This window comes from Neophocaena asiaeorientalis, unplaced genomic scaffold (genome assembly GCF_003031525.2).
Source record: "Neophocaena asiaeorientalis asiaeorientalis breed wild unplaced genomic scaffold, Neophocaena_asiaeorientalis_V1.1 scaffold629, whole genome shotgun sequence".
NCBI classification, from domain to species: Eukaryota; Metazoa; Chordata; class Mammalia; order Artiodactyla; family Phocoenidae; genus Neophocaena; species Neophocaena asiaeorientalis.
The window spans coordinates 2,641,879-2,669,046 of record NW_020175468.1 but is presented as its reverse complement, the minus strand read 5'-3'; the positions used below and the strand labels follow the sequence as shown (position 1 = coordinate 2,669,046).

The following is a 27,168-nucleotide window of genomic DNA, read 5'->3' as shown; positions in this document are numbered from 1 at the left end:
GCCCCGTCCTCCCTCAGACCCAGAGGTCCGGATCCCCAAGCCCCTCCTCCCTCAAACTCAGGACTCCTGCCGTCTTGTCCTCTCTGCCCTCGGACCCAAAATTCCAGGTCCCTAGTCTTCTCTTCTTTCAGATCCAGGAATCCTGGTCCCCAGCCGCCCCCTCCCTCAGAACCAGTAACCTGGACCCCGAGCTTCCTCCTTCCTCAGACCTACAAGTCCGAGGTCCTTGTCCCCTTCTCCCTCGGGGCCCAGAAGCCCACTACTCCGGCTCTACCCCTCAGAGACACCAGCGTAACAACCTCAGACAGAGAGTTCTTGACTAAAAGTTCAAAGTTTTAATCCAAATCTGGACAAGTGTTGGGAAAACCAAACTTTGGCCACAGAAACCCCTCCCCTTCTAGGCCACCTGAGGGGACCAGATCACGCCCCCAGGTTCCCGGAGAGGCTCCAGATCTCCGGGGTGGGGGTGGGGGTGGGGTACCTCCAGGCCACGCCCTCACTCTCTGATTGGTTGCTACGTTTAGGCGGGTCAGAAGCTAGACTGCAGCAGAGTGACTCGAAGAGGCCACGCCCCCTCGTCTTGGGTTAGGGCGGGAGGGGCGATCCCGGAATCCCACGTCGCCTCCCAGGAGGCGGGGCCTGCGCCGCGCCCACTACCTCTGCGGGAGAACCCCGAGGAGCGGGAATTGGCAGCTGGAGGAGATCTTGGGGGGGAGGACACCTGGGGCGGGGGCTGTGACGGAGGCCGCGGGGCAGGGGGAAGAGGGTCTCCTCGAGACTCCAAATTTCCACCTGGAGAGGACGAATGGGGTGTGAGAATGGCAAACTCTTGGACCCAGAAGTCCAGACTCCCCCAGGCCTTTCCTCTCAGACCTAAGAGTCCGACCTCCCAGCTCCCTCATCTCCCAAACCCAGAATTCCTGGACGCTGGGCCCCTCCTTCCTGGGATCTAGAACTCCCAAGCCCTGTCCAGCTCTCTCCTCATAAAGATAAAGGATTCCTCAGACCCCTACCCATCAGCACCTACGATTCCAGGCCTCCGACTCCCTCTTCCCTAAAACCCAGTAGCCCAAAGTCCCCAGCCCATTCTCACCTGTCATCATTCTGTGCCACTGCGACGCCTCAGTGGCCAGGGCTTGAGAGAGGCTGAGAACTCGCTCCCGGTGCCCTTCGGATGTCGGCAAATAAGGGATGGTGTTCCTTGGACTAGAAAGAAAGAGATTTGGGGAACTTGTATAATTAGCCAGTACATTAAGGACCACAGTGCCACGCGTGGCCTTCTGGGAGTTGTAGTCCCTAGCACGTGTCTCTAAAGGATTTTAAACTGGGCGCGACCCTCTTTTAAAAAGCCCGCGTGCATTGTGGGATTTATAGTCCGGTTGCCGGAAATTTTCTCAGATTTCCTGACGGAGGGGCGGAGTTTGATATCGACCAAGGAACTGCAGTTCTCACTGCGAACTAGGGCTTTCTGATTCCTCAGGAACTCAAGCGTCTCTAAAAGATTCTGCGATCTGTACTTTAGTACTCACGAGTACTCAGGAGACATTAATAGCAATGCTACTCTCCTCCCCTTTGCTGATTTCCCTGCTCCTTGCCCCGATCTCCAATTCCTTACCTGCTCCAGGACCCCGAGCTTCTAAGCCATTTCTGGGCTCCTGAGTGTCCCAAGACAGGCTGCAAAGGAATTGGGGCATTAGAATTCCTCATCTGGAAGTCCTCATATTCTCATTTTGAGAGTGAAGGGGTTCAGAAAGGGGATAAAACTGCCCCAAAGACACTGCCAATTTTTAATTTTTAAAATTGCTATTTTAAGGCAGGACAAGAAAAATTAAACATAAAATTCTCTCCGCGTGCTTGAGTGTCCTCCCTCCCTCCCTAATGTGCAGCGTGCTTCTGCATCACACATTAACCAGAGCTCCTCAGAGACGGCAGTGCCTCCTCTAGCGTAAAGATCATTTTTCCCCGCTTCCTTCCGACACTACCAATGTAACTTCTTAAAAGAACAGTATTCTTTTCCAACTCTGTAGGAGATCACGGTGACTTGCTGCTGGCTTTGTATGTTCTTCCCTAGACTATGTATCCTTGGTGAACTTTTTATGTAAAAATATCAGTATGTCATTTTTTTTAAGTTATTATTATTTTTTACATTTATTTATTTAATTTATCTTTTTTTTTTTTTTTTTGGCTGCATTGGGTCTTCACTGCTGCCCTGGGCTTTTCTCCAGTTGGGGTGAGCAGGAGTCACTCCTGTTACGGTGCGTGGGCCTCTCACTGCTATGGCCTCTCCTGCTGCGGAGCATGGGTTCTAGGTGCGTGGGCTTCAGTAGCCATGGCACGCGGGCTCAGTAGCTGTGGCGCATGGGCCTAGTTGCTCCGCGGCATGATGGGATCCTCCCAGACCAGGGCTCAAACCCGTGTCCCCTGCATTGGCAGGCGGATTCCCAACCACTGCGCCACCAGGGAAGCCCATCAGTATGTCATTTTGATGTAGGATCCTTTGTCTGGAAAATGGATATGAGTGTGCCTTTTGACTTCTAACACATGGAACAGTTCTCAGAGCTTTCTGAGAGTCTGTCTCCCAGGTTATAATCCTGTTTCGCTCAAATAAAATTCCCTTTGTTTGGGCTTCCCTGGTGGCGCAGTGGTTGAGAGTCCTCCTGCCGATGCAGGGGACACGGGTTCGTGCCCCAGTCCGGGAAGATCCCACATGCCGCAGAGCGGCTGGGCCCGTGAGCCATGGCCACTGAGCCTGCGTGTCCGGAGCCTGTGCTCCGCAACGGGAGAGGCCACAACAGTGAGAGGCCCGCGTATCGCAAAAAAAAAAAAAAAAAAATTCCCTTTGTTTCTTGTTAACTTGTTTTTAATAGAATTTTTGTCGACAAGATTCACAGTTGATCCCCCGCCCCACCCTGTTTACCTGTGACAAGGCCAGAAACAGACCCTCCAAATTCACATTCCTTTTGTCATAAATGATTAGCTGGACTCTCTGTCCCCCCCAAACTAGCTAGACATAGAGATAAATGTTTGGTGTTCAGCTGACTTGAGATGCTCCCTGTTTACAAAAACAATCCCAACTGTAAAATCACCCCACTTGTCTAATTCCTTCCTAGAAAAGTCTAAGATGAAACCATCCATGGGGAACTGCCTGGCGGTCCAGTGGTTAGGACTCCACACTCTCACTGCAGAGGGCCTGGGTTCAATCCCTGGTGGGGAAACTAAAATCCCACAAGCCACTGCGCAATGGCGTGGCCAAAAAAAAAAAAAAAAACAAAACCAAAAAAACCCACCAACAGCAAACCAAACAAACAAACAAAAAATACCGTCCTGCCCGGATCGCTCCAATCGTTGGATCTGGAGTCCTCTCCCCAGCACCATAACATGAATAAAATCTATTTCCCTACTTGATCAATTTTTCTTCTTTTCCTTTTTTGCCTTTGACAACACATAGTAACTGAAAAGGAAAATTGGGCTTCCAATCCAGACCCGTGACCCCCACCCCCTCCCTGAGGAGGGAGAACGCTGGTGAGGCGGAGATGTTGTCTCTGGCCCACCCTGTCTTCCACCGATAAGGGAGGCAGGATGTTGATTTCAGCACAGGTACAGCGGGGTAAAATCTGGAAACCTGTTCTGGGTACGGAGGAAGGAAACATCCCCATTTTACAGAGAGGAAAACTGAGGCTCCAACTAGGAACTAAGAACCCACTACTGCTTCACCACCCCACCCGTTTCCCTCACTTTTTGTTCTGCGTCAGGCTGGCGTCCGGCTGGGGACAGTGTCCTCCCCAGAGTGAGGAGCCGGGGGGAGGCTGGGCGAGGGAGAGGCCGACCGTACTCCTGGTGTCTGCGCATTCTCTCCAATTGCTCCTGAGCACTCATCCGGGGCCGGGCCAGGGGGACCTGGGGAGATGAGAAACACCGCGATACTCCAACCTTGGCCTCCGTTTTCTCTCTTCCCTGAACCTCTCAGCCCCCTGCCTTGCCCTTCCCAATAAGTTCACCTCCGCTCTCGAGGGCTACTTCTACACCCGGAGCACAGGCTGTCCCTCTGCTGCTCAAGTCCTTCCATGGCCCCCAAGCGCTTTCAGGACAAAGGCATTGGAGGCCCCTTGTGGCCTGGTCCCTATCCACCTCTCCAGCCTCAACTCCATCAGCTGCCCTGTTCAAACCCGAAGCCCCAGACTGACAAACACCCACACTTCCCTGGACAGATCAAGTCTCTTTGCAGTGGTAGTCAGGACTCCGGGTTGCTTGTGATTAAAAAAAAAAACAAAACAAAAAAACACCTCTGAATCAGCTTTGAAAACATTAAAAGGAAGAATGAGATTTATCGTGTAACTCGATCGTCAGGAGGAACACTTTGGGTTTGTCTGAGGGAGGACTTTACAAGCTCTCTCGCGCCCTCAAAACCAGAGGGAAGGGGCTTCCCTGGTGGCGCAGTGGTTGAGAGTCCGCCTGCCGATGCTGGGGACACGGGTTCGCGCCCCGGTCCGAGAAGATCCCACATGCCTTGGAGAGGCTAGGCCCAAGAACCATGGCCGCTGAGCCTGCGCATCCGGAGCCTGTGCTCCGCAACGGGAGAGGCCACAACAGTAAGAGGCCCGCATACCGCAAAAAAAAAAAAAAAAAACCAGAGGGAAGAGACACACAGGAGACTGTCATGTGACAATGGCAGTTATGCTGCCACAAGCCAAGGAGCTTTACCAGAAGCTACCAGAAATATGGTTCTGATGACACCTTAATCATGATCACTTACTTATAGCCTTAAGAACTTAAAATGCAACAGGACGGAGATAAATCAAAGGGGAACTTGAACTTGAACATTTGGAACATTCGCAGCCTACGTGTATTGCAAGGAAACTTGTTCTGAAGAGAACACCAAGGGTGTGTCCATAAAACCATTTGCTGAGACATTAGGCATGTGATGATGTGTGGATCCAGTAAACCAACTCAGCAGAAAAGCTGCCAAGTCAAACTGAAGGGGACAGAGATGGGACAAAATGAAGGAAGGCCGTCAGACAGCTGGGATGCTACAGGCAGGAAAGTGGCCAATAGAGCTTCAAATGTGTTATCCTTCCAGAAAGGGGGTAATTTGGACACAGACATGCACCTAGGGAGAACGCCATGTGACAACTGAAGTTATGATGCCACAAGCCAAGGAACGGATCCCTCCCTAGCTCCTTCAGAAGGAGCATAGCCCAGGACTTCCCTGGCGGTCCAATGGTTAAGGCTCCAGGCTTCCACTGCAGGGGGCGCGGGTTGGATCCCTGGTCAGAGAACTAAGATCCCACGTGCCGTGCAGCGCGGCCAAATTAATTAATTAATTAAGTTAAAAAAAAAAAAAAAGGGCATGGCCCGACAACACCTTGATTTCAGACTTCTAGCCTACAGAACTGTAAGACAGTAAATTTATTGTTTAAGCAAAAAACAAAGGGGATGGGGGTGGGGAGAGAACTCTCCACTGCAGTCTCCAACTAGAACATTCTAGGCAGACAGCTTAGATCTGTTGCTATTGTAGGACCAATCACTGCAGTTTACTCTACGTGACTCTGATTTGGTCGATCCTGAGTCACATGCCCACCTGTTAGATACATCATGGTCCCTGTAAATTGACCCTATGTCATTTATTTCTTCATGGCAGGCCAGACCACTGACCCGAAAGCCTGCTAGGGCCAAACTGAAACTTTTACACATCCCTTGTTTCAAAGATAGCTCAAGTAGACAGATATTGTTAGCCACTTAGAGCCTGCCTGTTTTGAATACTCCGTGAAGTTGTACCCAGCATCTGCTAGCCATAGGTAAGATCAACCTGTAGCTATAAAAGCCCCCAACAGGGGAATTCCCTGGAGGTTCAGTGGTTTTAAGGGCTCCGCGCTTCCACTGCAGGGGGCACGGGTTTCATCCCTGGTCGGGGAGCTAAGATCCCGCATGCCTCGCGGCGGGACCAAAGCAAACAAACAAAAAAAGCCCCCAACAGGCTGCTGCCCTTAGGAGCTCTCTGACCCAGAGACTCCCTTCTGTGCGGCTAAGCACATCACCTAGACCCTTAAGTCCCTTCTCTAATCTCCTTCTCTCCTGGGAGTTCCCTTGTCCCGCCCCTCCTCCTGGGCAGTGGCCCCGAAGCAGTAACCTCTGGAGGATCTCATGCTGTCAGGGACTTTTCCCACAGGCAAATCTGTCAGTGTGGACCAACTAAAGCCCTGTGGGCTACTTCCACCTAGTGGTCATATCTTTTTCCTTGATCAGCTCTGAAATACCTAGAACATTACACCACCCCTGGATGCTGGCCGCGGTACGGCCGAGGGAGGAGCCATTCCCAAGATTAAGTGTTATTCGGCGCAGCTCCAACAATCCATGTCCTTTATACACACCACTAAGAATAAAGTTCCTCTCCTCCTAAGAAAGGACAGATTGATTACTTGGTTTCCACGGATAATAAGGAAGCACCAAAAATGCTTTTAAACCTATTCGAGGGGACGTCCCTGGCTGTCCATCGGTTAATACTCCGTGCTTCCACTGCAGGGGCACAGGTTTCATCCCCGGTCGGGGAGCTAAGATCCCGCATGCCGCGTGGCACTGCCAAGGGGGGGAAAAAAAAACACCACCACCTATTCGAACGAGCAATCGTAACTGGCATCCCCGGAACCTCGCTCCTGAAAGTCAGCCAATCAACGATGGCCCCGCGTTTCTGAAAATCAGCCAATCAACAACAGACACAAAGCTTCCGCATCTTAAGGTCGAATATACGAAAGTCCACCGGTTTCCGAGCTCTACGCCATAAGACATCAGCTCTCCGCTTTGCTCAGAGCGACTGTATCTTACAAGAGGTCTGTCTTGCTTAAGCAAGTAATAAATTCAGCTTTGTTTCCGATACAGAGCTGCAGCTTCATTATCCCCTCCATGCCTTTGCGTACATAGCCTGTTCCCTGTTTAGAGTACTGCTTCCTGCATGGCCAAACTTTTTCCATTCATCCAGACTCACCTTACCTAACCTTTAAAAGGCTTCCCAATGCTCTGAGTCCCCCTGTGAAATGGCTCAGCCCTGTCGGATGTGTATGAGGATTGCATTCATGCCTCTCCCCCATCAGACTCCAGCATCAGGACTAATTCATGGCAGGGCGCCCCCAACACCTTCCACAGGGGCTGGTCCCTAGAAGACCAGTATGATGAGCAAATAAGGGAATTCGGGATTTCTTCCTGCACTGGCCAAAGTTGAGGGAGAAGGGGAGAGATAGCAACTGCTCTTGACACTCTCCTTGGATTGGTCATCTGCTGATGGCTTAGTGGGTATCGGAGTGGTCCCGCCAAGTCCATCAGCCATACTTTTCCTGCCGGACCCCTTTGCCAGTTTCAGGATGGGGGAAGCCACAGAAAAATAGGGGTTGTGATGCAGAGATTCACTACGTGGCAAACTCAGAAGGGTAGGTCCTTGAAAACAGGGACTGGTCTGGGGACCTCGCCTTGTAGAGCCTGGCAGTCAAGAAGGGTCTGAGGAATCCGTGGACCTGAATTGAACAACCTGCAGTTGGCAGATGGCATTCCAGAGGTCAGAACTCTGTGCTCCCAAGTGACCACGTGCGGTTGTATGGGTTGCTTACTGCCCAAGGGCTAAGCCCTCCATTGACCACGCCAGGTTCCATCCACGCAGAAGGGGGAGCCTGTCTCTCATTCACAGAAAGGCATTCTGTAGGCTAGCAGAAGCCCTGGCTTCCTAAATCCCCACGTCAGTCTGGACATTTGCACTAGCTGTTTCCCTGCTTTGCCAGGGATAAATTCTAACTCAATCTTTAAGGTCTGTCTTGCCTCCAGGAAACCATCCCCAACATGCCCAGGCTGCCTGGGAGCTGTCCCCTGAAGTCCCCCAAGGCCTCGTGCTTTCCCCATCTCAGCACACGCCTCCGCCTGTTCTGCTTGTGTCTGAGGTTCCTGATGCCTGGGATCTGGCCTGATTCAGTTCAGGAACCCCAGTGGCCGGACAAAACCCAGTCCACAAGAGGCCAAGGACCACCCCAGCACCAATGAGAATGGCAGACTTGTTGGCTCCACCTTCAAAGTCAGTTCCCCAAATTTCTTATCTGTCATTTCCAAAAAAAAAAAAAATCTGAAACTGACATTTGTTTTTCTAAATCGGTGCCAATATGCACCCAGTGCTCGTGATGTGAGGCATCGCCTGAGTCACACCCATCGGGCTTCTGCTGTCAGTTGCAATTTTCTTGCTTTGTGTTTTGTTTTGTTACTTACGACTTCTAGTTTAATTGCTCTCTGAAGGTGTCAAAAAGAGCCAAAGATCGCCCCAAAGAGAGTGAAAAGAAACAGAAGCATCTGTCACTTCCGAGAGCTCAGAAAGTAGAATCACGTCAGGAACAGGACTGTGGAGCCTCTACAGGGACATCTCACTAAATAGGACCCTCAAGATGTGATGTGACATAAACAGAAAGACACATTGCGGAAGTTTTACTGGGACAGTGACACCAGGAACTGATGACAAGTAGAGAAACTCTGCAGAGGGCAAAATCTGAAGATCCTGACCCTGTGTTCATGAGGAAGTAACTGGATGCCCCTGAATGGCCTTTGGTCATGAAACAAGCTAGAACATTCCATGAAGACCAGAACATTGATCATGAGCATCAGCTGGCAACACTAAAGAAGTATGTGATGTAAAATATCTTAATACCTGGGTGGCAGAGCATCTGCACGTCAGAAATTACAATTGATGAGTTTCCTAAGATAACAGCTGATGAAAACTGAGTTCTGAAAAACATGGATCAAAGATCTCCATAATGTCTCTGTGCTCCTGTAAAAATGTCACCGAGGGGGCTTCCCTGGTGGCACAGTGGTTGAGAGTCCGCCTGCCAATGCGGGGGACACGGGTTCGTGCCCCGGTCTGGGAAGATCCCACAAGCCGCGGAGCGGCTGGGCCCGTGAGCCATGGCCGCTGAGCCTGCGCGTCCGGAGCCTGTGCTCCGCAACAGGAGAGGCCACGACAGTGAGAGGCCCGCGTACCGCAAAAAAAAAAAATGTCACCAAGGGAATTCTCTGGCGGTCCAGTGGTTAGGACTCCGAGGGCCCAGGTTCAATCCCTCGTCAGGGAACTAAGATCCACAAGCTGCACGGTGCAGCCAGAAAAAAATAATAATCGCCGACAGCAATGAGAGATAACAATGGCAGGCTTGAAGGATGCCAGGCTCAGGTGGTCTGGTCATGGGCGTGCTGGAGCCACAGGCACACACACAAGACACAGTTGGCAGTGCCTAGAAAAAGCCGACATTCGAAATGTTTGGAATGTGTCTACGATTTTCCTGGGCATTATTATTATGCAAACAAGAAACTGTGGCATCCCCCCCCCCCCCCCGCCAATGTTCATGGCAGCACTATTCACAATAGCCAAGACATGGAAGCAACCTAAATGTCCATCGACAGATGAATGGATGAAGAAGATGTGGTACATGTATACAATGGAATATTACTCAGCAATAAAAAGAATGAAATAGGGGCTTCCCTGGTGGCACAGTGGTCAGGAATCCGCCTGCCAGTGCAGGGGACACGGGTTCGCGCCCTGCTCCGGGAAGATCCCACATGCTGCGGAGCAACTAAGCCCACATGCCACAACTACTAAGCCTGCGCTCTAGAGCTCGCGAGCCACAACTATTGAGCCCGGGTGCTACAACTACTGAAGCCCGCGCGCCTAGAGCTCTGCAACAAGAGAAGCCACCGCAATGAGAAGCCCGTGCACCGCAACGAAGAGTAGTCCCCGCTCGCCGCAACTAGAGAAAAGCCCGCGCGCAGCAGCAAAGACCCAAAGCAGCCAAAAATCAATTAATTAATTAATTATTTTTAAAAAGTGCAATTTAAAAAAAGAGAACGAAATAAAGCCATGTGCAGCAACATGGATGGACCTAAAGATTATCATACTAAGTGAAGTAAGAGAAATACCATATGATATCACTTATATGTGGAATCTGAAAAATGATACAAATGAACTTTTTTACAAAATAGAAACAGACTCATGGACATAGAAAACAAAATTATGGTTGCCAAAGGGGAAAAGGGAAGGAGGGATAAATTAGGAATTGGGGATTAACAGATACACGCTGCTGTATATAAAACAGATAAACAACAAGGACCTACTATATAGCACAAGGAACTATATTCAATATCTTGTAATAACCTATAATGGAAAAGAATCACTTTGCTGTACACCTGAAACTAACACAACATTGTAAATCAATTATACTTCAATAGAAAAAAGTTTTTTAATTTAAAAAAGAAATTGTGGGGCTTCCCTGGTGGCGCAGTGGTTGAGAGTCCGCCTGCTGACTCTCCGTTCCGTGGCATGTGGGAAGATCCCACATGCCACGGAACGGCTGCGCCCGTGAGCCATGGCCGCTGAGCCTGCGCGTGCGGAGCCTGTGCTCCACAACGGGAGAGGCCACAACAGTGAGAGGCCCACGTACCGCAAGAAAAACGAAAAGAAAAGAAATTGTGGCATCTCTACATATAGCTTGTAACAATAGAATTTCACACTTCGTGAAGAGAAAGGATAAACCACCCACCGCCTTAAAAAAATCAAAAAACAAAAACTGCATACTGGTTGCAGGCATCAGGAACCCAGGACATTTTCCTCAGAAATAAAAAGCGCCTGGGGAAGAAATTGAGACACAGATGTAGAGAACAAACGTCTGGACACCAAGGGGGGAAAGTGGCGTGGGTGCGTGGTGGTGGTGGGATGAATTGGGAGATTGGGATTGACACATATACACTAATATGTATAAAATGGATAACTAATAAGAACCTGCTGTATAAAAAAATAAATTAAATGAAATTCAAAAATATAAATAACTCTCCAAAAACTAAAAAATTTAAAAGCGCCTGATATTTATAAGCTATTTTTATCCCCCTGACTCCATTTAAGTAATTCATTGCTATTTTTTTTAACTTGACATTTAAATGGTGATGTTATTTATAGCTTTTATCCCATTTCGTATGCATATTCATACATTTTATTGGAGAAACGGTAATGTGTTTGCTTAAGTGTGCTGCTGCAGACACGGCAGGCGGTGTTATAGAACGCACAGTACACAGTATAGGCACCGAATTACTAGAATCTGCAAAACTTTGCATTTTAAACAACATTTGGTCCCAAGGGTTTTGAACAAGGTTTGAAAACCGCTATATCTAGAATCCGACTCTGTCTCGACATCTCCACTTTTTCTAACCTAGTGCAAACAACTGTTCTCTCCCCGCTGGACTAGCCCAGTCACCTTCTCACACTGGTTCCCTGCTTCAGCCCTTGTTTACTGTCTGTTCCCACATGTGGCCGCCAGAGGGCGCCAGTGCCCGTTTACAGCATCTCAGTGCCTGCTCAGATACTCCATGGCTCTGGGCTCACCCAGTGTCAAAGCTAAGCCCTCACCTTGGACCACAAGGCCCAGCACGATCTGCCCCTATTACCCCTCTGTCCTCATCAGCACCCCTCTCCCTCTTGCTCGGTTACTCGGTTACGGCCACACTGGCTTTCTAGCTGCTCCTCCAACACGCCAGAGTCTTCTGCCTCGGAACCTTTGCAAACACTGTTCCCTTTGCCTCTAATGCTCTTCCACCAGACATCCCCAAGGCTTGCTCCCTTACCTCCTCCGGGTATCTGCACAAGCATCACCTCTCCAGAAGCCTCCCCAGACCAAGCCATTGACAATTGCACCTCTTCGCCAAGTATCCCAAATCCCCTCACCGTGCTGTTTTTATTTATTTAGCACTTAGAACATATAAAGTAATTTATAGTAAATTATTTATTACCTGCCTCTTCCCACTAGAATGTCAGATTCATGAGAGAAGGATTTCTTTTTTCATCTTGTTCACATTTGGGTCCTGAGCACCTAAACAGCTCTCTGTGATAGAACTTTCCTGAATGATGGAAATGTTCTATATTTTCACTGTCCAACAGGGTAGCCACTGCCCACTTACGTCTCCTGAACACTTGAAATTTAGCGAGTGAGAGTGAATTTTTTATTGTATTTCATTTAAATTCATTTGAATTTAAATAGCCCCATGTGACTACTGGCTACCTTATTAGACAGTGAAGAGGGTATTTAATAAATATATATTGAATGAATGATTGATAAATGAATGAATGAATGAAGTGCTTGCTCTAAGGCACTACTTTCAAGCTTTATGGGCATTCATCTACTTTGACTCTTCACATCAGCCCTAGGTGGTAGACACCGCTATTAGCTCCATTTTGCAGATGATAAAATGGAGGCAGAGAAATTTCATAACTGACCCAAAGTCACACAGCTTAGAAGTGGCAGAGACAAAATTCAGTCCCAACGCTCTTAATAAATCTGGCTGTCTCTGCTCTAGGATGTGGCCTTAAAACTCTTCTCTCCCAGATGTTTCCCCAAGAGTGGGGACAGGGGGTCCTTCCTGTGGTGGTCAAAGGGTTACAGTGGACCTGAGGCCAGATGGACTGCCTACCTTGGTTCCTGGCTGTGGGGAAGGGGGGCGGCGACCCTCAGGGCTGGAAGCCCGGGAGACCCTTGGAGATCCAAGACCTGGAGAAGTAGAATGGAACTGGTGAGGACCAGGAATGCCGAGCAAAGTCCCTCCCCACTTCAGACGCTTACCTGACCGAGGGCTGGGAAGCTCTCTGTCGCCCCCTGGGGGCCGCTCCCAGTCAGCCTCAGGGGACCGGGGTAGGCTAAGTTCCAAGGACTCAGGCAGGCTCTGGAGAGGTCAGGAAAGGGGAATAATAATTACCACTATTATTACCATTTTCAAGCACTTAGCAATTGAGACACTGCAGAAGTAGGATTAAGATTGAAAACCAGAAGAAAAAAAAAAAAAAAGATTGAAAACCAGGAGCCAGATCTGGTTTCCAAACCTCAGTTCTGCCATTTTTTTTTGCTGTGTGACCTTGGGCAAGTTACTTTACCTCTCTGTGCCATATTTCACCTTCTGATATGAGGATTTTAACCTACAGCTTTTTTTTTTTTTTTTTTTCCGGCTGCGTCAGGTCTTAGTTGCAGCGCACAGGATCTTCTTTGAGGCATGCGGGATCTTTCCTCGTGGCACGTGGGCTCTTCATTGCAGCATGCAGGCTACTCTCTAGCTGTGGTGCACAGGCTCCAGGGCACGTGGGCTCTGTAGTCGTGGCGCGAGGGCTTAGCTGCACCGTGGCATGCGGGATCTTAGTTCCCTGACCAGGGATCAAACCTGCGTCCCCTGCATTGTAAGGAGGATTCTTTACCACTGGACCACCAGGGGAGTCCCTGATATGAGGACTGAATCGATACATGTAAGGTACTTAGAACAGTGCCTGGCACATGGCAGGGCATTATATGTGTGAGGTTTTATAATGATTATGCATCTGGCATCGTGCTAAGTACTTTACCAGCATTATCTCATTGAATCCCCTCGGTAAATCTAAGAGACAGCTATTATTATCCCTATTTGATATATGGGGAAACTGAGGCTCAGAGAATGAGGTCAATGACTGATGTCACAAAGATAGCAAAGCTGAGATCTAAACCCAGGTCTCCCGGGTACATGATCTGATGATCGCCTACAACCACTGTGGCTCCTGATTCCTGACGGCTTACTCTATGTCAGGCACACTCTAGTCACAGTTTCTCCTTCTCACAGTCTCCTGCAAGGTAGGGGTTAAGATCAGCAGTGTCTGGTAAATGTTCAACAAATGCCCTCTGGGAGAAAAGAGCCCTGGTTTGTAGCATTTGCCAGTTTGCACGGTGTAAATACTCCCACCATGGTCAATTTCAAGCTACCAACATGACATCACTGAATGTGGAGTTGAGAAGAGAGGCAGGCAATTGGACCTTGGGAGGTGTTGGGAACTGGGTCCAGCACATCACTGGACAATGATCATAGTACAACGACTAAGGAAACAGAGGCTTCCAGAGCTTAGGATACATGCCTGAGGTTGGTTAGCTGGTCAAGGGAGAGAGAAAGAGGGGGGTAGGTAAGGAGCTGGGCCAGGGGCAGATGGAACAGGAAGCTGGGGGTGGGGAAAAAGGTGAGTCTCACCTCCCTCTCTGAGGACTCCTTGCCTTGGAGTGCAGGGGATGGGGAGTCAGGGTCAGTGTGGTGGGGTGGTTTCTGGGGGCCCCCCAGACCTGCCAGTGTGTCTTCCACCATCCACAGTTGCTGTTGAGCAGATGCTCTGTCCTGGGGAGAGGAAAGGAATTTGTTACTCAAAGGTGGGAAAATACAAGGAGGGTTAAAGTTGATAGGCCATGGAAAGGGTCTGAAATTTCCATTTAGATATCCCACTTACCCATTATCATTTATCATAAACATCGTTTTTCTGTATGGCTCTGTAGTGTTACCTCTGTAGTGTTAGAGCACTACCTCTGTAGTGTTATAAATAGGTGACCATATAAATAGATGTGAGTCTGTTTCTGAATATTCTATTCTTTCCTTTGTTCCATTTGTCTAATGTTGTGTCAATATTATACTGCCCTCTTATTAACTGTAGCTTTACAGTCAGACTTGATTGATATCCAGTTGTGTTAGTCCTCCAGCTTTGTTTTTGCAGGTTGCCTTGTCTGTATTTGGCCTTTTGCACTTCCAGATAGAATTTAGAGTCAGTTTGTCAAATTCCACATAAAAGCCTTCTGGATTTGTATTGGGATCGAATATCCCCACTGGGGAAATCAATTTGGGGAGACCACGTCTTTACATTAGTGTCTTTCCTATCCACGAACATGGTACATCTCTCCATTTATATCGGTCTTCAATTTCTCTCAATGACATTCTGTGGCGTTCAGAGTAGATGTCGTGCATGTCTTTCATTATATTTCTCCCTAAATATTTAATCTGTTTATGTTCATTGTAAACACTATTGTTTATGAATATTTATTTTCTAATTGTTTGTTATTAGCATACAGGAAGACAAGTGATTTTTGCATGTTATCCTTGCATTCAGCTACCTTGCTGGATTGGCTTATCTTTCCGGAGATTATTCTGGATTTTCTACATACACAGTTTTGTCATCTTTAAATAAAAACAGCTTTACGTCTTCTTCTTTGGTCCTTATACCTTTAATTTATGTCTCAGACTCCCTTGTACTGCCTAGAATCCCTGGGACAATGCTGACTAGAACTAGGAGGGGCTGGGGGTCTGGATCCTGGGTCTGAGAACTTGTCTTATTCCAAATACTGGGGAAAAGTTTTCAACATTTCACTGCCAACAATCATGTTTGCTGTAAGTTTAAGTTTCTTATAGATGCCTGATCAGATTAAGGAAGTTGATTTATATTCCTACTTTGCTGAGAGATTTTATCATGAATGGATATTAAATTTGTAAAACGTTTTTCCTGCATTTATTGAGATGACCATGTGGCTTTTTTTCTTTATTTTATTAAATGTAGTGAACTACATGAACTTATTTTCGAGTGTTAAATTAACCTTGCATTCCTGTAAGAAGCCTAATTTGGTTGTGATGTATTGTTCTTTTCATATTGTTGTGATGTATTGTTCTTTTCATTGCTGGTGCTGAGGAATATCTAACACCAGTAGGTGGGGGATTAGCGTTGAGGGGTGGATTTTAGGAGGAAGTGGGAGGGGGTTAGTATGAAGAGGGTGGGGCTTAAACCTGTGAGTACGCATTTAATACTAGAAGCCAGAATGTTTAGTTGAAGGTATATGATTTAGAAACTCTATTGCTAGGCTTAGAATGAAGACGTGGGTCTGAGGCCAAGCAATGGGGGCTTCGGGAGTGGGGCTTGAAGTAAGGGATTGGATTTAGAACTGGAGCCTCCAGAGGATAAATTTAAAAGTGAAAGTCAGGATGCAGAATGCAAGAGATGAACTTGCAGGATGGGACAGGGCTGAGGGGCAGAGTTTTGACCCCAAGGGTAGGGCTTCAAAGTAAGAGGAGACATTTAGAACCAGACGGGGCAGTAGTTCCGAATCTGAAGATAGGTCTTGAAATTAAGGGCACTGTCTTAATTACTGGGTTTTAAATGAAAGGAAAAGGCAGAGGGGGAGGAGCTAAAGATAACATGGGAGGGGCTTTGATTCTATGGGATGGGCTTAAATGCCAGAAGTGTTTCCAAGTGATCTTGGAGTGCAGGGTGGAGCTTGGGGGCTTGGGGCAGGGGTGTACCTGGGGGGACCCGAGGTGCAGCAGGTACTCAAGGGTCTCTCTCAAGGTGCTCAGCTCCTGTTCCAGGCTGTTGTACGTGTCCCAAACCCGCTCTCGCTCCTCAGGTCCCAGAAAGGGGGAGACAGAGAGTTAGCATGTCCTCCCACCAGATCTTCCCCAATCCCATCTTTTCCTAGATTAGCAGGAGGAAGGGTGGCCTGGCCCCAGGTGCCCTGTGGCGTATATGGACTGCAAGTCCCAAGGGCCTCTTTGCTCAGACTACTGGGAACCCCAGAGTCTGTATTGGACCTGCCATTCCAATGAACTGCTAGTGTAGACAAAACAGCTTTCCCTGAATCTTCTGGGTTACCTCTGCACTCCTCTAGGGCGGCAGAGTCTACAGATCTAATGAATTCTTGAAACAGACAAGACCATGAGACCTATACACCACTGGGCAGCAGAAACTTCCTTGCCAATATCAATAACAAGAGCAGCTAACTTTGTGTGTGTGTGTGTGTGTGTGTGTGTGGTACGCGGGCCTCTCACTGTCGTGGCCTCTCCCGTTGCTGAGCACAGGCTCCGGACGCGCAGGCTCATTGGCCATGGCTCACGGGCCCAGCCGCTCCGTGGCATGTGGGATCTTCCCGGACCGGGGCACGAACCCGTGTCTCCTGCATCGGCAGGCGGACTCTCAACCACTGCACCACCAGGGAAGCCCTAAACAGACTTTTCTTTTCTTTTTTTTTTTGCAGCTAACATTTATTTGGCACTTACTATGTGCCAGGCACTGTTCTTAGCTCTCATTTAATTCTTTTGAGGTAGGTACTGTTAATGTCTCCATTTTACAGATAGTAATAATTACAGCTAACGTAAGTATTGCTTACCATATACTAGGTACAAAAGTGTTAAACATTCCTTCATTTACATATATTTATGAAAACTTCACAATAGCCCTATGAAGTAAATATTATTTTTATTATCTCAAGTTTATATGAGAGGCATCTAAGGCCCAGAGGGATTAAGTAAATTCTCTAAGGTCACAAAGCAACTATAAGTGGAAACTGAGATTCAAAGCCAGGAAGTCCGTATCAAAATCACCCCATTGGGACTTCCCTGGTGGCACAGTGGTTAAGAATCCACCTGCCAATGGAGGGAACACGGGTTCGAGCCCTGGTTCGGTAAGATCCCACATGCCGTGGAGCAACTAAGCCCGTGTGCCACAACTACTGAGCCTGCGTGCCACAACTACGGAAGCCCGTGCGCCTACAGCCCGTGTTCTGCAACAAGAGAAGCCACCGCAACGAGAAGCCCGTGCACCACAACGAAGAGTAGCCCCCGCTCGCCGCAACTAGAGAAAGCCCTCGCGCAACAATGAAGACCCAACGCAGCCAAAAATAAATAAATAAAAAAGAACTTACTAGACTGGAAACTAAATCTATCTCAAAAAAAAAAAATCTCCCACTTAAATGGCTAAATTAAATACTACTGTTTCTTGGCTGCTTGCCCCTCACCCTCTAGGAATGTCAAGATCATTGGCTTAAAATTGGGGGGATTCTCAAGAACCACCTTCCCAAGAGCCTTTGGGGGCAAGTTCCCTTTAGTAACAACCTGTAGAATCCTGGGGTCTCATTGGAGGTATGCCCATTCCCAGATGTTCACCTGGGTCAAGTGACAAAGAGCGGCCCTCACACTGACTAGTCGGTCCTGCAGGAGGCGCTGGCGCCCCCAAGCCCTCCCAGGAGCTGCAGCCTCCCTGGTTGTTTGGCCCAGCTGCTGTCGAGTCAATTCCAGGGCTGCTTCTAGCTGCTCCTGCACCGAAAGGGAAGATGGTTAGACTTCTGAAACCACCCCCAGCCTCAGGAAGAGATAAAAGGTGTCTTCCTATATCCTTGGGTATGCTGGGGATCAGGATGGGCTAAGGGCACGTGGAGAGGCCAGATGCCCCTCCCCTGTCCCAGAGCCCTGTACCTTCTCCTCCTGCCTCTGATCTATCTCCTCCTGCAGCCTCCTCAGGAGCCGGTCCTGCCCACACAACTTGGTCAACAGAGTCTGGAGAAAGGAGGACAGGAGCTATTTATGGACCAGATCTGGCTCTTCCCCCTGCCCCACAATTTAAACATTCTCTCCCCAGCTCTGGGAACTCAGCAAGGGTTCAATCAGGAGAACTTACATCTGTCTCCAAGCTTTGGTGGAAGGTTGAGTCCAGAGGGGGACCCGGCTGAGGAGAAAGAGAAAGGTTGGAGGTCACGTGCCCAAACGGGTCCTTATTGTAGCTCAGCGCTGAGCCCTGTTGCTACTAACAGACACCCCTGTCCTTATTAGCTTTGTTCCAAGCTTTAGCAAACCTCAGTAGACCAATTGCCAGACTTTGGGCTTTAGGAAGTGGTCTTTGCTACCAAATAGCTATAGCAAATAAATAATTAATGGAGAAAACTTAGAGAGTTCCTTTATGACTGAGAATAAAATAAGGATGCTCACTACCACTGTTACAGTTTAACACACTATTAGAGATCTTGACCAATGCTATAAGATAAGAAAAAGAAAAAAGTGTAAGGATAGGAAGGGGAATGATAAAACCATCATTATTTATAGATGATGTGCTCATCTACTCCCCCAAAAAAATAGCATAAAAAAATTATTAGAATAAATAAGAGAAGTCAGCAAGGATGCCGGTGTAAAATGAAGTTACAAACATTAATAGCATATCTCTACACCATCAATAACTAGAAAATATTTTTTAAAAAAGAAGAATATACCATTCAAATAACTATAAAAACTATCAGTAGGGAATTCCCTGGTGGTCCAGTGGTTAGGACTCAGTGCTCTCACTGCCAGTGACCTGGGTTCAAACCCTAGTCAGGAGACTAAGATCCCTCAAGCCTCACAGCGTGGCCAAAAAAAACCAAAAAACTATCAGGAATTTAGGAATTACCTTAATTACCTTAACTAATAGCACAAAAATCTCTATGGAAAAACTCAAATGACAGACCTAGAAAATTATATGAATGAATGGAGAGATATTCTATATATATATGCCACCCAGTTTTCAGCAGCCCTAGGAAACTAATATATATCCAGGCACCTTGAAATACCCAGTTTTCTCTAGGCACACTAGTCCAGGAGATGACATTCACCATAGCAAAGAAAGCAAGGGAAGGGGCTCTGGCAGATTCGAGGTGCCCCAGGATACCTACCAATAAAACCATGGAAGCCCGGGTCCCAGGAGGCCTTGGAGGGAGCTGGAGATATGTGGAGGAACCAGAGGGGGCCTGGGAGGAATACTGATATAGAGATGTTTAGAAATTGGCACGTCTTACTAACAAATATTAGAATGGATGTGTCCCAAATTGCAGTGCCTTAGGAGATTCTTTGAGGTTCAGAACTGGGCCCCCAGAACTTCCTCAACTATCTGCTCTCCAGCTGTGTGCCATTGGGACACAGAGAATGCTAATAAGTGGAAAGCCTGGCAAAACAGTCCCACGGACCAATGGAAGTTGCGGTCTACTCTCACTCTCACATTCGTGGTTAGCTGTGGATTTTCGGGACTACAGTCCCATGATGCTCAGAGGAAATTGTAGGTGACCAACTTAGAAAGATAAACTGGAGACACAAGGCAGATGCAATCGACGCTACCTCTCACAGCATTGTCCTAGAGGAGAGTATTCTGGACTACAATCTCCATAATGCTTAAGGGGTAACGGCCAAAGACCAGCCTGAGGAGAGCCCTGAGAACTCATGGGAGTTAAAGTTCACTCTCCCTTTCACATCTGAACCCAGCTGTGATTATGCTGAACTACAATCCCCATGATACCCAGGGGCCAGTGGCCTAGAGACCAGCCTGGAAAGACAGCCCCATGGCCAAAGGGAAGGTTTAGTCCCTCTCCCCATCAGCTCTGCTCACCGGTGTTCTGGCCTCCTGACTCCAGTGCTGGGGACTCCTGGGGTCCCTTCCTCCCCCAGCCTCGGAGGAGGGTCCTCGTCGGGGAGTGGGGGGCCTGGAGAGTGTCTGGCGCTGGGGGGCCCAATCCAGGGGAGGCCGGACATCGATGCGACTCAAGGGGGTATGGGGTCTGGCAGAAGGTGCTGTGTCTCCAGAGGAGGGAGGGGGTCTGCGTGCAGGAGCAGAACGGGGCCGGGGGAGGCTCAGAGGGGAGGGAGGGCGAGAGAAGGGTGTGAACAGGCTGTAGGGAAGAGAGAATAGGTGAACTGCGTCAACTAGAGCCCCCTCATCCCACGACCCATCAAGCCAGCCTCAAAGATCTGTCTCCCTTCAGGGTGTCTCACTGTCCCTCTGGAGTAGAACCCTCCTCTAGTAACCAGATCCTGAATAATTTCTCTCTTTATGGTATCCCCTCCTTAAGACTTCTCCCCAACAGGCACTGACCCCACAAGAACCCAGCAAGTCACACACATCAGTGAGAAAGCACTAAGTCACTCCCCTAATCAGTCCCAGCCACGCCCCTCGGCCACGCCCACAGCATTTCCACTGAAGCTCAGCCCTATAAAACCTTCTCGTCCCAGACTCCCTCGTTCAACTCACTCTGGGCTCCTTGTCCTCCGAATTCGGGGTCCAGATTGGAGGTCAGCCATGGGGCTGGGGGTGAGCAGCCGGCCACGACCTCTGGAGAGACGAGCCACCTCCGGTGATTCTGAGCCGCGCCCTTCTTCCCCTCTGCTCACCTCTGGGGGACCACCGGGGCCGCCAGGGCCCTCCCCAGTCTGGGGACGTGCAGATGACCTGGGTTGCCCACTAACGAGTGGACACAGAAAAAGACATCACTCCTTTGAACTTTATAACAGCCCTAATTGCCATTTCACAGATAAGGACACAGGAACCTACAAAGAAAAAAGGGGAGGTAGTGTACTGTAAATTGTTTTCCCCATTTTGCGGATGGGGAAACTGAGGCCCGAGTTGGAAGTGACTTGTGCAGGGCCACAAGGTCCATCCAGGTCGCTGGGCCCAATGCCCTAGACTATGCGTCTCCAGCCTGAAAATTGGGACAGGCAGACAGAGCCTGGAGCCTTCCTTTTTTTTTTAATCTAACATTTTTTAGGTGGCAGCCTCAGGGGGTGGAGACTTCTGCGGGAGCCAGTTAGAGAGTGAGCAATACTGATGGACAAAACGGTGGGCGGAGCTTACAAGAGATAGACTCTTTGCTGATTGGAGATGAAGTCCCCTGGACGTGGGGCCTGAAGGGCGGAGTTTCCACAGCTAGAAGAATAGTGATTGGACACTGAAGAGGGCAGGGTTTTAAAGGGAGGGGTTAGCCGGATAATTTGCAGGACCCAGACTGGAGGTAGAGTGTCAGGGGCGTGGCCTGTACTTATACTCACCAATCGTCCCCCTCCGCGCGGGAGGCCCGCCCCAGTGCCCGTAGCCAGCCCCTCAGGTCTTCTAGCGTGTCAGCCGCCAGAACGTAGGTCCTCATGCCCGGGTGCTCCGCCTGCGGGAAGAGAGAGCTGGAGGACCCGGCCGCCGGGCCCTCTAAAAAGAAGGATGCCATGGAACCTGGTCTTTATCTCCAGTAATGGATGCTCCATGCCTGCCCCCATCGCCTAGTGCCTTAGTGCCCATGGGGGTTGGATGGACTCACGGTGAAGGTGAAGCGCCGCCCTCGGGGGGCTCCTGGACCATCTGGCCTGATACTGTAGCTGGGGAGCAGGACGCTTCCCAGGACGCTCTCCTCGCGGCTGTCTGCAAAAGACAGGCTGGGGTCAAGTGTCACACAGGGATCTAGAGGCCAAGAGGCTGGTGGAAAGGGAGGGTGGGAGGGGGGCCCGCCCCCCCTCTGCCAGCTGGGGCACTGACCCTTGTAATAGAAGAGGCAATGGCCAGAGAGGACGAACCAGCGGTGGCCCGTCCACCCTATGCCAGCTGGGGCACTGACCCTTGTAATAGAAGAGGCAATGGCCAGAGAGGACGAACCAGCGGCGTTTCCAGAGCCGGAGCCCGGAGCTGTCCTGGAGAGACAGAGTGGGAGTAGAGGGGGGAGGGAAAAAAGGAGATGGAGACAGTGACACTTGGGGCCAAAGACCCAAAGAAAGGAGAGGGGCAGAGACACATGTTTGGTGCAATAGATTCAGATGGAGGACTGGAAACCAGTGGGTTGCAGTTGGGAGGACATAGATTCTGGACACAGGTGGACCTGAGTTTGACTCTTAGCTCCACCACTTTCAAACTGTGCCCTTAAGCAAGTCATTTCCCCACTGGAAACCTCATTTTTTCCTCATGGGTCAATTGGAGATTGAGAAGTTACAGGAAGATTGGGACAGATACTGTACCACACACGGGCAGCGGCTTTATATAGGAAGACTTGGCCCGATCATTATGGAGTGTGAGACACAGAGAGGCCAGGAAGGTGATGCTGAGCCATACCCTGAATCCTGCATCTCCCCATCTCCTCTTCCAGAACTGCTCCATCTCTAACCTTGTGCCCCTCTTCTCCCCTTCAATCCATTCCCACAGAAGCAGCATGATCTTTTAAAATTATAAATCAGACCATGTGAGTCCCCTGCTCAAAATAGAGCTTCCCGTCACACTTAGCATAAATCGCAAGTTCCTTACCCTAATTTGCTGGCTTACAGGGAATCTAAAACTTGGGTGCACATAAGAATCACCAGGAGGGCTCATTAAAACACGGATTCCTGGGTCCCATCCCCAGAGTTCTCCAGTCAGTAGATCTGAGGTGGGAGCTGACAATTTGCATTTCTAGAAATTTCCCGGGTGATGCTGGCGCTGCTGGTCTGGGACCACACTTAGAGAAGCTCGCCCCGTCGCCCTGCCGCCCCTCCTCTCTCTCACCTTGGCTTGCTCCAAACACCAAACTTTGGCCTGCTGCAGGGCCCTTTGCTTTCAGATTCCCTCTGCCCCCCAGATCTTAACACAATGGGCTCCTTCTTGACATATAATTCTCAGCTCAAATGTCATCTCCTCAGAGACGCCTTCCCCGACCAACAGTCAAAAGTAGCTCTCATCCCTCAGCCACTTTCCAGCACATTCTCCTACGTTATTTCTTCACAGTGCTTCATTTCCCACCATCCAAAATCATTTAGTCCACTTGTTTTATACTAATTTATTATCCATCCCTGTCCCACTCCCATCTTGAATGTAGATAGATACTTATTTGTCTTATTTGCATGGTATGTGACCCAGGGCTTGGCACATTGTAAATGTTCAAGAAGTGGTCGTTGGACTTCCCTGGTGGTGCAGTGGTTAAGAATCCGCCTGCCAATGCAGGGGACATGGGTTCGAGCCCTGGTCCGGGAAGATCCCACATGCCGCAGAGCAACTAAGCCCGCGTGCCACAACTACTGAGCCCGCGAGCCACAACTACTGAAGCCCGCGTGCCTAGAGCCCGTGCTCCGCAACAAGAGGAGCCACCGCGGTGAGAAGCCCGCGCACCGCAACGAAGAGTAGCCCCCGTTCGCTGCAACTAGAGAAAGCCTGCACGCAGCAACGAAGACTCAATGCAGCCAAAAATAAAATAAAGCATAAATAAATTTATGAAAAAAAAGTGGTCATTGAATGAATGAATGAAAGAAACGACAGAATAAGGGAGGAAGCAGTGATCAAAATATATATATATTTGGAGAAGACTTGGAAGGAGAGAAACAGTGGACAGCCAGGGGCACAGCCTCTAACATCACTTGGAGTGTCCTTTCCCTTCTTCTGCTCACTCTACCTGCTTATGAAGCCAGCCTCGGATGTGCACGGGGAGGTTAGGGTCCCTTCTGAGCGCATTGCCCCTCTTCCCGAAGGCATGCACCTTGCTTACCGCCCGGGTGGACTTCTGAAGAGACAAGGAGGACAGAAGTGAACATGGCCTTGGGATGGACTTGGGGAGGCGGTGCAGTGGGACTCAGGCAACCCGAGGCCCTCCTCAGCTGCCTTTAGAAGCTGGGTCAAGGAGGGACCTGAGGGAGTTCCCTGGTGGCCTAGTGGTTAGGATTCGGCGCTTTCACTGCCGTGGTCCGGGTTCAATCCCTGGTCGGGGAACTGAGATTAAAAAATAAATAAAGAGGGATCTGAGTTTGGGGATGAGAATTGCATGTGCATAGTGCAGAGTTGACAGACACTTTTCATGCGTGGCGGGAGGTGTCTGGAGGCAAGGAAGAGGCTACTGGCCACTGCGGAGGGAATTTGGGAATCAAGGGTCCACTGCCAAGGAGAGGATGCTCTTGGCCACCAGAGCCCAAGATGTAGTAGAGCCTTTGGGACCCAAGATGGCAATACTGCCTGGGAGGTCCCCATGATCAGGAAGGACCTCTGTGCTGAGTCCCTAGTGATGGGTCAGCTGGAATCAAAGGATACCTCAGTGCCAAGGAATGACATTCCTTAGCGATCATGTCCAGGGTGGCGGTGGGAGCTCCAAATCCCTTCATCCCAGTAGATGGGCCTCCCTCTCCTGTGCACACAGATATCCCAGGCACCCATGGCCAGATTCCCACAGGATGCCCCTCCTTGGTGACGATGCTGATCCAGGTCAGGTTCAAATCTACAGAATCTGAACTTGGGAAGCTAGAAATGAGTGAGGGGAATGTCTGGAGGACAAGAAAATGAATGTCATGACCGAACTGTGGGCTGGGGTGATGATTTGGGATGCAAGAATCTCAGGCCATATGGGGCATATTTATTGTTGGATTAGGGTCTTTCCTTTATCAGATTTCAGAACTGGGTAGATGGGATGGCTAGAGACAGGACACGGATTTCTCAGTCCTAATAAGAGTAGCCACTGAGTTCCTGGCTGGGGAGAGGGAAGGTCACGGCTGGGGAGTGGCCTTATCTTAGCAACCAGAGTTAAGCAGGCTGTTACTCTGGCTTCGAATTAGGAAAATACAAGGGGTGGGGACAGCTGGGAGTGCCTCTGAATTCCTGGCTGTGGTGGGTGGGAAATTTGGGACCTTGCTAGGTTCGGCACACCCCGTTGCTAAAGATCCTTGCTTTTGACAATCAGAGTCCCTCGGGTGGCACCGAAACCAGGGTTCGGAAACAGGAGGATGGGGCAGCCCAGAGCACCCCCCTCCTCCCCAGCCCCACCAAGAAGCTCGAACCTTGGTGCTCAGGCTGCCAAGCGAGGAGATGGTAGAGGCGCTGCTGGCCAGGCTGAGGCTGCTCCGAGGTCTGCCTTCCTCCATCAAGGGCTTGGGGAGAGGAAAAAAAAGGGGCTGTGTGTGCCTCTCTGCAGATGACCCGGCTGGGGACAGAGACAGGGTCAGGGGCTTGCAGGTCGGAGGAGGCTGAGGAGAAAGAGCCTGTTGTTTGGGGCCTGGGGGGACTGGGGGAGGCCCTGGCCCGGGACCGCATACCAAGAGTGATGCCAAGAGAGGTGGGCGGCACTGGCAGCTGCAGGGAGGGGGCAGCTGTCTGCAGCTAGAGACAGAGAATAGGAGCCCCTTTATTCTTGCCCCCCCTGCACACTGGCCAGGAATTTGACCCTCTCTGTGCTCAAGACCCCCCATTCCCTGTCTCTTTCCCCCCAGCTACCTGTCTCCTGCCCTCCCACGTGCACCCCCAGAACATCCCCACTGAGACCCGGGCACCAGGAATGTGCACCCAGGCAGCTCCTCCCTCCCAGCCAAGCCAGGGAACTTACCAGCTCTGGGGTCCCAAGGACAGAGGGCACAAGAGGGCAGCGTGGAACCTGGGACACCCAGGCACAGTCCCCCTACTCCTCTGCCCCTTAGGGGATGACTCTCATAGCCCTCAGTTCTCACCTGCTCATTCACACCCTTTTGTCTCTTTGTCTCTGACAGTGAGTCTTCCTCTCACGCTCTACCTTCCTCTTATACTGTCTCTCTCTCCAGTCTCACCTTCTGTCTCTCTCACTCTCTAATCTCTGTCTCTTCCAATCTCTCTCTTACTCATTCCCTCCTCGGCAGCATCCCCACCGCCATATCACTTTCTCTCCCAATCTTTCTGGTTCTGTCCAAATCTTTTTCTGGGACTCATGGAGTCTCTTCTTTAAGTCTCCATCCTGTTCTCTCTCTCTCTCTCTCTCTCTCTCTCTCTCGCTCGCTCGCTCGCTCGCTCGCTCGCTCTCGCTCTCGCTCTCTCGCTCTCGCTCTTGCTCTCTCCCTCTCTGTTCCCCCTTGTCTCTCTCTCTCCCGTACACTCAATCTCTTTCTCTTTCTCCGTGGCCCTCCACGTCTACTGTTTCCTCCTCGCTCAGGTTTCCCTTCTGACTTTCTCTCTTCCCCGCTCTCCCAGTTTCTCTTTCCTCTCTGCGGGTCCTTCCCTCCGTCTGCCAGCCGCCCACGCGACTGCCTCCCCTCCCAATCCCGGCTGACCCCGCCCCTCTTGGCCTCCCCACCACAGCCTGACCTCTGGCTCAGCTGACCCCATGCTGAGGGGCCACACACACACCCCTCCCCGATTCCTAGGTCCCTGTTGGGCTAGAGCCTGGGGAGCCAGGGTCCCATAGAGGCTGAAGCTGGGATTCCTAAATGTTTGGAGAGTAGGAGCTGGGCCTGGACTCCAGGGCCTCAGTGGGCTGGTGGTAGTCAGGGGCCTAAGTCATGGGCACCACGCGCCCTCCCCCGAAAGGAGATGGCTAGGATCTTGGAAGGGGTGGGGGCTGAGACTCCAGGGTACCTGGGAAGAAGGTGTGAGCTAGGAGTCAGGACTCCGGAGCTGTGAATAGAGCTGGGGGTCTGGAAGTGTGGCTTTAAGTGGATGGACCTCCAGTGAGGAGGGAGTGGCCCCCGATCCCTGGGTGCTGGCGAGAGAATGGTCAAATGGCCAGTGTCAATCTCCACCTCAGATTCAGATGAAAATTCTCTTCTAGACTGAGGTTGAACCCCTCAGGAGGGAGACATGGGATCTGGGTGTATTTTGAGGGAAAACATTACGAACCAGGTCAGGGGTGGGTGGTGCGGCGGGACTGGGATTGTGTCCCTGGGCCTGGAATTTGTGGCAGAAGACCCCACTCTCCCATGAGGTTCCGTTGGTGCTCCCCAGCCAGAATTTCAGTTTGTGTAAGCAGAGGTTTTGTACAAATTTGAAGCCGGTGAAACCTAAGAGTGGAACCTTGTGCCTGAGACAGGGAAGGGGTCCGAGTTTTTGGTTTCATATCC

The 27,168-nt window shown here is 50.1% G+C and overlaps 1 protein-coding gene across 3 annotated transcripts; it reads right to left on the bottom strand.

The window, feature by feature from the left end:
* Positions 1-312: 312 nt before the first annotated feature.
* On the bottom strand, positions 313-26,083 carry PLEKHA4 (pleckstrin homology domain containing A4). 3 transcript variants are annotated; one of them, XM_024768131.1, is made up of 21 exons: positions 25,810-26,083; positions 25,689-25,693; positions 25,147-25,236; positions 23,778-23,885; positions 21,984-22,056; positions 21,690-21,790; positions 21,430-21,539; positions 20,636-20,845; positions 19,997-20,276; positions 19,290-19,376; positions 18,266-18,313; positions 18,064-18,144; positions 17,755-17,904; positions 16,117-16,215; positions 14,035-14,175; positions 12,618-12,717; positions 12,469-12,545; positions 3,736-3,897; positions 1,616-1,674; positions 1,094-1,206; positions 313-792 (listed from the first exon to the last, which is right to left on the bottom strand). In XM_024768131.1, the coding sequence occupies exons 3-21, from the start codon at positions 25,228-25,230 to the stop codon at positions 530-532; spliced, it is 2,346 nt and encodes a 781-aa protein (XP_024623899.1). In that variant the 5' UTR covers positions 25,231-25,236; positions 25,689-25,693; positions 25,810-26,083; the 3' UTR covers positions 313-529. The 3 variants fall into 3 exon arrangements, with proteins under 3 accessions (XP_024623899.1, XP_024623898.1, XP_024623900.1); XM_024768130.1 differs by having other exon boundaries at positions 25,689-26,083; XM_024768132.1 differs by lacking the exons at positions 313-792; positions 1,094-1,206; positions 1,616-1,674 and adding an exon at positions 3,341-3,627 and having other exon boundaries at positions 25,689-26,083.
* Between the last annotated feature and the right edge of the window lie 1,085 nt (positions 26,084-27,168).